Source organism: Salvia hispanica, chromosome 3 (assembly GCF_023119035.1).
Source record: "Salvia hispanica cultivar TCC Black 2014 chromosome 3, UniMelb_Shisp_WGS_1.0, whole genome shotgun sequence".
In the NCBI taxonomy this organism is placed as follows: domain Eukaryota; kingdom Viridiplantae; phylum Streptophyta; class Magnoliopsida; order Lamiales; family Lamiaceae; genus Salvia; species Salvia hispanica.
This window is the reverse complement of record NC_062967.1, coordinates 30,556,818-30,570,565: the sequence shown is the minus strand read 5'-3', so window position 1 is coordinate 30,570,565 and position 13,748 is coordinate 30,556,818. Positions and strand designations below refer to the sequence as shown.

At 36.7% G+C, this 13,748-nt stretch overlaps 2 protein-coding genes across 9 annotated transcripts; one reads left to right on the top strand and one right to left on the bottom strand.

The window, feature by feature from the left end:
- Positions 1 to 4,077: 4,077 nt before the first annotated feature.
- On the top strand, positions 4,078 to 6,937 carry LOC125212975 (D-ribulose kinase). 2 transcript variants are annotated; one of them, XM_048113296.1, is made up of 9 exons: positions 4,078 to 4,192; positions 4,384 to 4,607; positions 4,736 to 4,875; positions 4,943 to 5,204; positions 5,285 to 5,417; positions 5,549 to 5,637; positions 5,789 to 6,066; positions 6,483 to 6,552; positions 6,619 to 6,937. In XM_048113296.1, exons 1-9 carry the CDS (start codon positions 4,129 to 4,131, stop codon positions 6,817 to 6,819), a joined length of 1,461 nt encoding a protein of 486 aa, XP_047969253.1. In that variant the 5' UTR covers positions 4,078 to 4,128; the 3' UTR covers positions 6,820 to 6,937. The 2 variants fall into 2 exon arrangements, with proteins under 2 accessions (XP_047969253.1, XP_047969254.1); XM_048113297.1 differs by having other exon boundaries at positions 6,483 to 6,523; positions 6,619 to 6,813.
- Positions 6,938 to 7,018: 81 nt separating this feature from the next.
- Positions 7,019 to 12,015, bottom strand: LOC125212974 (two-component response regulator-like APRR5). 7 transcript variants are annotated; one of them, XM_048113289.1, is made up of 9 exons: positions 11,639 to 12,015; positions 10,262 to 10,423; positions 10,036 to 10,163; positions 9,706 to 9,918; positions 9,310 to 9,481; positions 8,887 to 9,208; positions 7,937 to 8,693; positions 7,657 to 7,762; positions 7,019 to 7,450 (listed from the first exon to the last, which is right to left on the bottom strand). In XM_048113289.1, the coding sequence occupies exons 1-8, from the start codon at positions 11,892 to 11,894 to the stop codon at positions 7,664 to 7,666; spliced, it is 2,109 nt and encodes a 702-aa protein (XP_047969246.1). In that variant the 5' UTR covers positions 11,895 to 12,015; the 3' UTR covers positions 7,019 to 7,450; positions 7,657 to 7,663. The 7 variants fall into 7 exon arrangements, with proteins under 7 accessions (XP_047969246.1, XP_047969249.1, XP_047969250.1 ...); XM_048113292.1 differs by adding an exon at positions 10,540 to 10,703 and having other exon boundaries at positions 7,019 to 7,762; positions 11,126 to 11,771; XM_048113293.1 differs by adding an exon at positions 10,540 to 11,226 and having other exon boundaries at positions 7,019 to 7,762; positions 11,639 to 11,758.
- Positions 12,016 to 13,748: the final 1,733 nt, after the last annotated feature.

Below are 13,748 nucleotides of genomic sequence, written 5' to 3'. Positions count from 1 at the left end.
TGTTCCACTTAACACGTAAAATAATACTAGAATAAAATCTTGTGTCCAATAAAACTACACGTTGTTTACAAAAGTTAGAATAGTTTGTAAGCTTTTATCTTGTTTCTTTTCTATGATTCAATACACTGTACACATGTGGAAGTTACCGCCGGTTTGTAAGCTTCGGTTCTAGAAAAAATAATGTCTACGATTACAAAAGACAAAATTAAAATTTTAATAACTTTGTTAGCATCTTACCGTTCAAAAATCAATCCTTAGATGAGCTTATTTGTAAAAATTTGAACAAAGAAATAAGAAGAAGAAATAGTACTAAAAAGTAATTTTTTTTCATCAATTAAAAAGAATATTTATCTAAACTCCCTACATGTTAGTAGTATTAGATTCTAGAGGAAGCTCTAAATATTGCCAAAACCAAATTAATTATGATGAGATAAGTCCAAACAACTACTATTGTTTAGTCACTTTAATAAGTGAACATGAAATGTTTTGGGCTAAAGAAAGACTCGGCCTACTTAATTTCTGAATATAAACATCATATCAATTGATGGGTTGTTCATAGCTGGCCATTTCCATTTAACCTTCCATTTCTTGGTATTTATTAAAAAATTTTTTGCAATATTTCCCTTTATTTACACTTAGATGCCTCATTTAGTAGCTGAGTCGAGATTTGTAATGTTACTTAATAAATAATACTACTATATAAATTATTTTGTTTTGGGTGAATTATTTATATATATGAGTGAGGGATGCGTTAAAATGACAACACCTCTTAAAATAACACCATACCACCATTCCGAGTCAATCATTTGTACACGTGGACGAATAATAAGCTGCCATGTGGCAATAAAAAAATGCTCAAGTGTAAAAATCTCGGTCAGCAATATACAACACTATATACAACAATTTTTTCTCGGCCAGCAATATCCAACACGCTATACAACAATCTATAGATTGATGTGTAGCGTTTATAATATTGTTGTGTAGCGTTTATAATATTGTTGAATATGTGGTGTCACGATGTCACTTTAAGAGGTGTTGTCATTTTAACACAAACATGTGAGTGAGTGTTTAGTATAGTAGATAAATAAAATAGATATTTTAATTTTATGTTTAGCATATTAGTTTGTATTTAAGTTAAATTGTACTGGTTGTATAAAAAGACTCCTAGTGCACCTCAATAAAAATGGAAGAGGTGAAAAGTTTGATGGCAATAGACTAATTTAAATTAGTTATCATGATCTAATTTGCAATATAGATTAATTACTCCACCTATTTGGTGAATTTATTTAATACTCAAAACATGAAAATTAAGAGAGCCAGATAAAGTAACACAAACCAGGAGATAATTTAACTCGTATATCATATATCAAGCCAAACAATGATAAATACCATTATCTTAGTGAAATATAATTACCAAACGGACCTTAATAAATCAACATGGTCGAGCAAGGAAAAAGAATTTAGACATTTACTAATTTGACTTGATTTAGCCCTCAGAAGAATTCGAATTTTATGTTATTTACTTCAAATGGAATGTTCTATTATTTTTTTCATTGAATAATATTCAAGTTAAATTTGCTCGTTTAAATTTTTTAACATAATAATTTTTTTTTATTAATATCGAAAACACTTCTACAAACCTTCATAAATGAAGTACAGTTCAAAACAATCACGAAAATACAAATTTAGACAAGAGATAGTAGGACCTTCATTACATACACAATACATGTTTAAAGCAAATCGAAAACTATCTAAGTATCTAACAAGCGCATAGCTTAGCAGAAGTTCCTAACAAATAAATGCATAGCAAAATATTAAAAGCCAACAAAACTTTTGAAGAGTCGTGTAAGCCAGCGAAATTCACTGCTCTCGATACTCATGTGCATTATCAATCCGACGCAGGAACAATTCTTTTGTATACAGTTCAGCCATAAAAGCTAGGAAATTTTCAATTGTTGAACATACATGATTATTTTGTATGGAAAAAGAATAGTTCTACGTCCAAAACATTATCAACTGATTTTATATTTCTCTAATGTAGATATATGTATATTTCTCTAATGTAGATATATGTATATAATGACGACACCATAGACTTTGGGTACATGAACTTATATCCTTTTGTCTGCATTAATTAATTAAAAACTTAATCTCTTAATCTAGTTAATATACCTTTTAACTAACGTATAAAAGCGAAACAAATAACGCTAAACATGAACTAAACGAGAGCGATGCATTAAAAACTATATAATGGCCAATGTTTATTCATCAAACATATGTTTTCCACCTTCGAATCGATCAAAAGCATCATTCAGAATGGAGTCAATCTCCAAAAACATGAGAGAGCATTGTTTAGAAAATAGCATTGTCTAAAGAATTACGAAAATCCAATTTCATACAAAGATGGAATAACTTCAATTCATACATATTTAAAGGAAAATAACATTAATCCAACATATATAAGCTTAGTTTGACAAAACAACAAATTAATGAATGCATATATAATAGTAGACCAAAGTTCAAAATTAATCATTTATATTTGGTCGAAAAAACTTTATAATCCTATGCAATAAGTGTGATAGTCTTTTGTCGTAAATAGTATATGTAGTGATTCATATTTAAGGATTTTGTCAAAAAGTCCATTTTGACTAGATGGCTAATTCAAAATGGCAAACTTAAATCCCCGTCATGTGTGATGAATGAGTTTGGCGGCTGCCTCTTCCGTCGCTTCTCTTCATAGCTTCATAGCTCTTTTTTACGAGGATCACGCCTCTGTATGTGTCCAATTCGAAATCATTACTATTGGCACTGCACAGAGCGTAGTCCCCTCTGTGCACGATGATCTCCAATACTGCTCAGTGTCGAAGGTGGTCCGTGGATCTAATAGTGCATATCCCCAAACTGACACACAGTTTAGGCGGAAGACAAATAGGACTCATGTAATTGCATTTATCGGTGTGCCACACGAGCTGCTTATACGCTTACCAAAGAAGAAATCAATCCCACTGATCGGGATTAGCCTGAACCCTCGCGCAACATACTCCACGCTGTAAGCTTGCTCCGTGGAGAACCTCTTTCTGGACCCTCACCTTGATTTTGAAAATGACGATAACGTGCTTCTCAAGGCCTTCTCAATATGAACAAATTAACAGATGATCAATCATGCCATCATACAAATTAAATATCACCCAAAAACAATCATCCATAACCTAAGAATCGCAAATATAGCATCATAAACTTGAAATTGGGGATCGTAAATACAACATAGTATTAGTTTATCATAAGTCATAAAGCATTACAGCTAATTGTCTAATCCGTAAATAACAAGTAAAATCTTGTCAACGAAAACTCACTAAACGGAACAATTTAACGAATAACCAAGTAACAACAAAGAAACAATCAAAATTGAGAGAGAGAATACCTGTGCCGAAGCAAACAGAGAGGTAGAGGGAGAGAGTTTAGCTTACAAGCTGATGGAACTCTGTTTATTACTATTAGGGTTGGGCTGGGCTCATAGCTCACTGCTTTTTCATGAATTATATTTAGAAATGTTCGATTCAAATATATCTAAATATATAGGCCAACCCGTTTAACTAATCGATCATAATGGGTTGGGCTAATCAGTTTAGTTCTTTTTGTATTCAGGTTACAAAATTACGGCCGTAACATGCTAATTCGTAGCACTTTTAATTATTATTTGTTGTGCACTCGTCACGATGCCCGTCTTGAGTCCCCCATAGCGAAGGGGAACGCTTACCACACCTTCTCCCAGCATCGCGACTCCCCCTATTCTCTCCCGCTATGAATGCTCTAATTAATTGTATAGTATCATTGTAAGTTATTAATTTCACCGAGGAACTATAAGTATTTATTTTCGTAATAAGTTAACTATTTTTAGTTCATTGCTTGGAAAGACTAAATGATCTCTATTTTTGGTTGAACCGGTTCTCTCAATTTTTAAATATTTTTGAGAAAGTTTGACTATAAAATCAGAGTTGATAATTTTTCTTTTATTTTAATAAGAAATGTTAGAGTATATATTAGTTCAAAAATTTATAATTTAACTATTTGGCTGAGTATATATATACTCCATAAAGAAAGGAATTCTCATTATCCATAGTTGGAGAAATGGTGGCCTCACTTTACAATTGCTCTTGCACAAGCTCATTGCTTCTTCACCAAAAATTTCCTAGTAATTTATCTCTAACTATTTTATATTCTCTGCTGATTTTTATCATTTTTGTAGGCGTTTGACGTATGAACCCACATCCACTCTATAAGCATTTCATATCTTATGATGATACATATAGAAAATATGTAAAAAATCATGATTTAATGACTGAAGAGAAGGAGTGTAATCAAGTTATTGATATATATAAACAGGTAAGTGCTATAATGCAAGGAAATCAATTTCAATAAGTAATAGTAGTAGTAAATCAGAAGCAAGCAACCTTATTATGAGAAGTGTGAACACCGATGTCGACGTTGAAGTCGGGGAAAAGCTGTATCTCGGAATGGACTTCGGCACATCCGGTGCTCGGTATGCTCTGATCAACAAGGCAGGCGAGATACATGCCGAGGGAAAGAGAGAGTACCCCTTGTATATGGTACATTCCCATTCTTTTTACTCTATTAAATTTTATAATGAAATGTGTAGTGGAATTTTGATAGATTAGTTGTGTAATGTTTTTGGTAAAGATGAGTTTGCAAGTGATTGTTTGTGTTTTCTAGAAAGAGTGAGGATAGAGTAGATTGGGTGAAATCATGGAGAGCAACACTATTCTGTCTGTTGGAGGATATCCCAGTTAGCCTTCGGCCCTTTGTTGCTTCGATTTCGATTGATGGCACTTCTGCAACGACGATGATTGTTGATAGGTTGGATAAAAAAGCTCATTTATAGTCCAACACGGTCGAATGCATCTTATATCTTTGTTTGATTCAGAGAAACAGGCGAATCGTTGTGTAGACCGTTCCTCTACAACGAGAGCTGTCCAGAAGCCTTGGCGACTGTGAAGGAAGTCGCGCCTCTTAATCACACGGTTTGCTCTGGCTCTTCCACGCTGTGCAAGCTCGTCTCATGGTGGCGTAGTACTTGTGCTGCTGAGAGGCCTCCAACTTCAGCAGTGTTGCTGCATCAAGCGGACTGGCTGTTGTCGCTTCTCCACGGAACGATTGGAGTCTCGGATTACAACAATGCTTTGAAAGTAGCACTACTCATATTTCTTCTTGCTTTATTTTCCATACAACATGTCAAGATTGTAAAAAGATTTTCCTTGTTTGGCAGGTTGGTTATGATCCTGAAGTCGAGTCGTATCCTCGTTGGTTGCTGGCTCAGCCGTATTCTAGCGTTCTGCCTCGTGTACAAGCTCCCGGGACCACAATTGGCTATATGCAAGAGAATATCAGAACATGTTATGGTCTGTGATTTATTGCCTCTACAATTGGATTAATAGAAACTGAAGATATATAAGCCAAATCCATGCTCCAGTTATGTAATAATCTAGCTAGCATTTTTTTTTTGTTTTTAAGGACATTTTGTTGTTGTTAGGTTTTGGAAAGGATTGTGTAATCTGCACAGGGACGACGGATAGTATCGCGGCCTTCCTTGCAGCACGTGCTGATCGGCCTGGAAAAGCTGTAAGATGCAAACACATATCTCTTCTACTCTAGCAAGAAAATGGATTGATTCATTTTGAAATTGTGTGAAACAATTAATTAGAAAATTTTCAGATTAGTTTTAGTCCTAATTTAGCAGCACATCTCTGATCCATTCTGAACTCGTGCTCAGGTCACATCTTTGGGTTCGACTCTCGCAATCAAACTACTAAGCACTACGCGAGTGGAAGATGCGCGTTTTGGCGTATATAGCCATAGGCTTGACGACAAATGGCTTGTTGGAGGAGCTTCAAACACGGGAGGAGCTGTTCTCAGGAAAATTTTCACAGACGAACAACTACAAGAGCTAAGCAAGAGGATAAATCCCGCACAAGCCTCTCCTTTGGACTATTATCCCCTCGTAGGCATCGGGGAGAGGTTTCCTAGTGCTGACCCGAATATGGAGCCGAGGTACTCATCTATTTAAAATTTTGATACTACTAACGTATACTCCCTCCGTCCACGAATAGGAGTCCCGTTTTGCCATTTTAGTCCGTCCGCGAATAGGAGTCCCGGTTCACTTTTACCATAAATGGTAATAGGGTCCCACCTTCCACTAACTCATTTCACTCACATTTTATTCAAAACTAATATATTCAAGTGGGACCCCTATTCCACTAACTTTTTTCCACTCACTTTTCTTAACATTTCTTAAAACCCGTGCCGCCAACAAATGGGACTCCTATTGGCGGACGGAGGGAGTATAACTTATAGATTGGTCGAGATTAAAATAGAACTAATTCCTAATGCAGAACTGTCATTGTTAGATAACATTAAGTTCATTTTTAGGAATTAGTTCTATTTTGATCACACACTCAATGTATCAGGTTACAACCTCGCCCGGAAAATGATGCCGACTACCTACACGGTATATTGGAGTCGATTGCTCACATTGAGGTAGTGAATAAATTTATAATCAACTCCATTTGACATTAGTAGTTATATCCTTACATGTTATTCTAGGCAAAGGGTTACACCTTGTTGAAGGAATTGGGAGCCACCCCTGTTGATGAGGTCTTCACTGCGGGCGGTGGTTCAAGAAACGAGAAATGGATCGCTATCCGAGAGCGCGTTTTGGGCCTACCTGTGAGTCGGGCGCTGCACACGGAAGCTGCTTATGGAGCTGCATTGCTAGCTATCAAGGGTGCTGCTGGTCAGCTATAATTACATGGTTATTTATCTATACATATATAAACCACAATATTTTGGCCGCCAAACTTAAACGAAATTTTGTCCGATATCAAAGATGATACAGCTTCAAATGACTTATTATGTAATTCAATTATTTACATAAAGTAGAGTGATATGATTAACACTCCCTTGTAATATTATACCTACAATTATAAAAGCCAATATTTAATCATACAAAAAACATACTGAAGTTCTTATTGTTAGATAAACAACCAAAACAGTTATACAGCCTACATAGGATCAATATCTCCTTGATATCCAATTCTGGAATTTCCACCTGAGGCTGCCGGTGACCGTGAAACCCAACGGGCAGTCTTCCGGCAGCTAGAGATGGGTCGACTGGCTGATTGTTTCAGAACAAGGAGGCAATGGGCGTCGATGATCTTGAAAGAATTGCGGAACGGGAGTATCGGGAGTGATGGAGCAGGATATGGCTATTAACTAACATTATATCCAGGGACGGATGGAAGTGGGGTCGCGCCGGTTGGCCCATGAGTACCCGGAAAATCTATTAAATTCGGTCTTTTGAGTCACCATCAACTCCACGTCCGGAAGCTCCGACCTCACGAGTTCTGTTTCTCAAATCCGTCACTGCTTGATATATCTACAAATCAAGATGAAAAGGGAGGAGAAACCGCTTTTCTACATAGTAAACGCCTAAACAAAGCGATATACATTACATGGAAACCAGCCATTTTTCATAAGCCGTTGGAACACTGCTACTTTGTACTAACAATTACCACCATCTAACCGACCAATCTAATTATTTCCACCAAAATATCTAAAATTGTAAGAGGATGTTGAGCTAACCCGGTGGTCAGCTCCCGGGTTGAGCATCATCGTGTACATGACGCACAAACTGTCCTCTTACACGAGGACGCTGCTCAGCCAGCTTCCTTCTGCTTTCATAGCGCACCTGTCAAACAAAGTCGGATATTGGATACGAAAATACACCAGAGTTTTCAAGGATTGTGCAATTACTACCCTTAACAACACCAGTGCTCTCACAGCATCACCAAACAAGATAATTAGTTTCGTCATACTATGTTTTGTTAGACGAATAAGACTGAGATAAGTAAAACCAACAAACCTTCTTCTCAAAGCATCTCTCCTTCCTCTTCAGTCTGAATTTTTTTAGAGCTGCTTCTCTCTGCACGGAACGGCTTGATGTACTGTCATGAACATGAACTCCATCTTCGCTAGCAACATCTGATGTGGCATTGACAACTGAGATCGAATTAATCTTGCCGATGTCACCAGAACCTATGCTGTGATGGTGGCTTGTATAGCTGTTATAGAAACCACTGTTACGACTCTGATCATTGGCAAAAGAAACATGTCCCGTATCCTCAAAAGTTTCCTGCTCCTGCCCTTTTTTATTATCAGTCTGATGCATGGTACAGTTGATCCTTTGATCAAGAAGGTCACGAACACTCTGGGTATTTGCAGCTTGATGGTCTGTTTGATGGAAAGGATTCGAATAAGCAAAAGGTTGTGAGTTACTAGCTGCGCCTGGACTAGGCAAAGGCGACAGGCCAGACTGTGCAGAATGCATTTCAGGCATCGCAGCACCTAAGCCGTTGATCACATTTTCAAATCTTACGCCTCTAACTGGAAATGGTTGAGATGTTTCTTTTAGCTGAGGGTCAGAAAATGGAGTTTCAAGTAGTTCGGGTTGGATCCCAGTCACAGAAGCACATTTCTGTGAGCTTATTCTCGAACCATGTGCATCGGAAGTATACTCAGGGGTATGATTGGATTGTTGTTTCTCAGAATTGGTCTCGGGGTCTTTCTGTTGATTACAAGTGCTTCGAGATGTGGAATTGGGCAATGACTTGTTGACATACCTGCATGAGTTTATACCCATCACTGTCAATTGCATTCACATTGATAACAAAAGTCATATGGAATATAGGGGGGAACACTTGATTTAAAGATCTTCGATGAGATGATGGTGGTGGAGGGATTAACAGGATAGCATACTTACATAGTATAAGACAATAAGATTGATGAACAATTTCTTTTCGAGTGCAAACTCACCGAGAGAATGCTGATGCATCGGAATGGTTTATCCTGTGGGTTTCGTCATTTTCTTGATTCACTGAGCCACTAGGATGAGATCCTCTCAAAGACAGATCCAACAGTGGCAAAGTATCAAACTTGTTCGTGCTAGTATCTGAGGCAGGACTAGCCAAAGTGCCTTTACAACAGTTACTAAAAGCTCCAATTAAGTCAATAGCCTCTCTGACATGATTATTCATAGCACTCTGACCATTGACATTAACTTGTTCCGAAGCAGAATTCTTGTCCTGTCCCCGTGTCGTTTCATTGCTAACATCTATGCTAGCCACAGTCTGCAGCCCTAATTTCAAAATGACAAAAATTGCAAATTGTTAAGCCTTTAAATGTTCATGGAGCTGAAAGGGTAGATGATTGATACAGGAAAGGCAAAAAGACCATTACCTCCCCCCTCATTATCATGAGCTCTTGTTCTTTTAATTTCTTCTTGACATTCTTTGTGCACATATTTATTTACGTCGTCTGAAAGGCATTTATTGGTTTTTGGTTGTAAGAGGGAATTTAGATGCTCAACATCTGGTTCATCAGTTTCCAGCTCTGGTCTCGTGCATGAACTCTGCAAATATAATCCACAGGTTCTATTTAATCATAACCGCACAGGATTATTTGGAGTTGTGTTCATTCAACTAGGTATTGATAACGTAAAAATTGATGCTTTTATCAGCTGTACCATCACATGGACTAGCGGATAAGGCGAGGTTGCATAGAGTATTCGGAATCCAGAGATGCATCAACTCCTAGAAGGAAAGAAAAAGAGAATGTGTACAGAATTGAAAATACCTGGGCATCGGTTCCTTTCTCGATGCACTCCCTATTTCTCTGAACGCATGCCCTATAACCACTCGAATGATAACTAGCAGCATTGTTCTCAGCTGTGGCTTCAATTTTCTGTTGACTTGAATGATTACTAGTAGCATTGTTCTCGGCTGTAGCTTCGATCTTTTGTTGAGCCATGCTCTCATCTGGAGGTACACGGCCAGCACCACTTGATTGCTTCATGATCAAAAAAAGGAAGGAAACTAGAGAGATAAGATTCTTGATCTTCATGAAACTTTGTTCCTAAAAGTAAGAAAAATGCGAAAAAAGAAAAGAAAAGTAAGGGATCACAACTTGTTTCCTCCACACATGCTGCCACAAGTTCCTGAGCTCGTTTTTCCTTACAGGCTTTACGAGAAAATCAGCTGCACCTCTCAGCATGCATTTGTAAACTATACTGACCGAGTCATACGAAGACATCACTGCATGATCAAAGAAAGGTGTTTGAATCCATCATTATCAAACCATATTGGAAGAAATATTCGAAGAGCCAAACAAGGCAGCGCATATTTGAACGCACTTATCACTGGAATTTTTTTGCAAATATCATGCTCCATAATTAAAGTGAGAAGAGCATATCCAGAGATTGATGGCAATTCAACTTCTGTCAGAATAAGATCAATGTTCTCAGCTCGCGCTTTCAATACCTCCCATGCTTTTAAACCATCAGACACTGCCGCAACTGCTTCAAAAAAAGAAGAGGTGCTTAGTATGTGATTTCTGAACTACCAATCTACCATGCAACAGTATCAATCCACAAGCAGAAGATTTAAATCAAGATCAAACAGACTAAATAACCAGAAACGTAAAATTGCCGGAAGTAAAGCTCAGACGCAAGAAATCCCTTCGTAGAGCATTTCCCTCGTCCAAACATAAACAGGTTCTGATGACCAAATTTGCAGTATCTCATTAAAGCCCCTGTCAGTTGAGATTCAACTATCCAGGAGCATAGCTGGCATTATCTGAACCACGACAGGAAACTACTTAAGTCAATAATTAGCTGGTGAGAGATAAAAGGATGCACAGAAGAAGGACTCAGTATTTGATAAACAAGATGCGATTCACATCACATCTTTTAAGCAGTTATTTTCCAACCAGAACTTAGTAGGTATCGAGCCTATTCTTTTATTGATGATTGACCATCAAAACGAACACCATGAGGGCAGAAAGATAACTGTATATAAGATTATAAATCATATCCTCTGTCCTGAAGGAATGAAAGTGTTGCCTACCAAATTTATTGTTCTTGCCTCTTATAGCTCAGAATCAAACTGACATAGATATTAACAAAATATAACCGCAAATCTACACCCAGCTGGCTAAAAACAAACGTATCTCAAGATTGAAGGCCACAGGCCAAGTTCAAGTTTGATGCATCTTTTACCTCTCCAGCTCAACCTGGTTGCTGCAAGTTAGAGATTATCCTCTTTGCCACATATAAAGCTCCTTAAATGCTAGCAGAATTCGAAAGCGTATAAATATATCCTGCGAATATGTTTCTAATTTCAAGTGTCAGCGTAAATTCAAACGTCCAAAACAACAATTTCAGTTCCAAGTATCTATACCATGGATCCAAGCTTTCCAAATTCTTGTGATAACAGACTCCATGGTGCCAACATACAACCACATGATTTACTCATATAAGCATATGAAAAGATCAAGGCAGCAATGATCACCTTAAGAGGCTTTCAGGATTTGCAGAAACAACAACATTTTTTCACCTTCTATATAGAAGCTATATCTAACTAAACAATCAACCCTAGATTCACCTAAAAATCAAAATAGCTCATCAACAAAATACCTAAACAATTAACCAAACATATCCCCAACCCCAACACACTGCATGCCTTACAATCAAAAGCTAAAAGTTAGAGAAATCACAGAAAATAAAAGCAACCTTTGTAGCTACATTTCCTGAGAAGCGCAGCAATGATCTGTCGAGTGGAATCATCAGCTTCCACCAACAACACTCGCAAAGCCAATTTCGGCAGAAACCTCTCCCACCGGACGAGAGATGAGCTGCCGGCAGCGTCCTCCGCCGCAGCGACGTTTTCCGCGGCTTCAGACGTGATATTCTGGCGGCGATCGCTTTTAGCTGCGGCTGCTTCCATCTCTACGGCTCCGCCTTCACTGCTCAACACAACTTGTCCCATTCCTTTGGAGATTGGTGGCGGTTTGAGAGGAGGAGGAGGAGTGGCAATGTGAGCAAGGATCAACAACTGAATCGATTGGAGAATTATGCTTTCTTCAGCACCAAAATATCTCAGAAATGGAGTCGCCTTTTTCTCAGTATTTTCATCTCAGATTTTTTTTTTCAACATAATTGTGATGTTAACGTCTTTGCAGACTTGCCCCCTGAACAAATTATCATTATGCTTTTTCACCCAAAATTTTGACAAATGTTTACTACTTATATCAGAATGATTTTATATAAATATATTTATAGAAAAAATTGAAAATAAGATTTCAAGAGTTTAACTAGAATAACAAGACAAATTCGCTTAGCATGTGTTCCCTCTATCTCAAATTAATAGATTCATTGAAGTAGTATTTATTCTTCGAACGTTATAAGTAAATAAGTCATTTCTTGTTAACACACGTGAGCATGAGAAAAATTATGCGGTGTTCTCAATTTGATTTGTTGCATCATTAGAAAATTTATTTTCTGTATTTTAGGCTTTCACGAATCATTAGAGATGCTCTAAATTCCAAAGAAATAGGGTAGTAAGATATGGGATTTTTTTATCGGGAACGACACTACTCATTGAGGGTGGGGAAAACGGTCAATCGGTTTAAGTTCGGAATCGGTGATTATAGTTCCAAAATAGTAGACGAACTAGCTCAGTTTAATAAAGTTATGTGAATTTACTCTTAACTATTATGTTGAAAAATGCAATATACATAATTGCAGGGGTTTACCTCTGCAAATATGGGGAGGGGTAAAAGTGGCTGAATATATAAAATATCTGTATGCCTCCATTGTATGGCCCAAATATGCCACGTCGCATAATACTCAAAGTGACGAAAATACCCCCACATCAAAAAGTAGCGGCCCATTGGTTTTTAGTACGTTTACCCTCGTTTTATTTACTAATATGATATTCGGTCACTACATATTTTCCCAATTTATAAATATTGATGTGGGCCCAAATAGTAGATATTTTTTGTGTCTTGTGGATAAGACCTTGACACGTGGACACAAGGACCAAAGATTTTTAAAAAAAAAATTTAATAATATTTATCCCACGATAACTAGAACGCGCGATCTATTAGACAAAGGAGAAGCGGTTATTAGTACAAGTTGTCTTTTCATCGAAACTGAAATAAATGTGGCAATGCAAACAACAATAAAATCTATTAATAAAGTTTTCATTTCGCTAAACAATGTAAAATGTTTGTGACCTTAGAAGTTACAAATTTTATCTTCTTTCAGAAGTTTGTTGGATAGATAATCCAAACTTCGATTAGGTAGGCTAACGATCATGATATGAATTATGGTTTGTACTAGTTATGTTTAGTAACATAGCTAAAAGTTTACATCATCTTTAATTCATGTACAAAACAAAAGAATACCATGTTAATTTTTATATGAACTAAAATAACATTAACAATATATCTACACAAATAAAAATAATTTGATCTCATTATCTAGGTTGAATTTCAAGTTGTTAGTCTAACCAGTCAAAATGGTGGATTAATTTTCTAGGTTAGAAAAATTCAGACATACTTTCTCAAACCATAAAAAATAATACCATGTGTATCAAAATTTAGACCCACAATTAAAGTCACACAAGTGGTTTTGACTTACTCTAACATAGTTTTTAAATAATTCTGAATATTTAGATATTACACTGCTAATAACGTGAATCTCAATATCTATTAACACTATTTCAACTATTTAATTTTTTTCTTATAATTTACTATTAATTTTGTATTAAAATACACATCGTCCTAAAGTCTCTATTTTTAAATATCGGTGGAGTAATTTACAAAAATTAGATTAGTTC

Excerpts from the sequence above, each read along its gene's own strand:
- LOC125212974 (XM_048113288.1), bottom strand. The coding sequence starts at position 11,894 with ATGGGACAAGTTGTGTTGAGCAGTGAAGGCGGAGCCGTAGAGATGGAA. Across the intron at positions 9,209-9,309 it reads TCATGATAATGAGGGGGGAG|GGCTGCAGACTGTGGCTAGC; the intron begins GTAATGGTCTTT and ends TTTTGAAATTAG. Across the intron at positions 7,763-7,936 it reads AGAGATGCTTTGAGAAGAAG|GTGCGCTATGAAAGCAGAAG; the intron begins GTTTGTTGGTTT and ends TTTGTTTGACAG.
- LOC125212975 (XM_048113296.1), top strand. The coding sequence starts at position 4,129 with ATGGTGGCCTCACTTTACAATTGCTCTTGCACAAGCTCATTGCTTCTT. Across the intron at positions 5,205-5,284 it reads ATTACAACAATGCTTTGAAA|GTTGGTTATGATCCTGAAGT; the intron begins GTAGCACTACTC and ends CTTGTTTGGCAG. Across the intron at positions 5,638-5,788 it reads CTGATCGGCCTGGAAAAGCT|GTCACATCTTTGGGTTCGAC; the intron begins GTAAGATGCAAA and ends ACTCGTGCTCAG.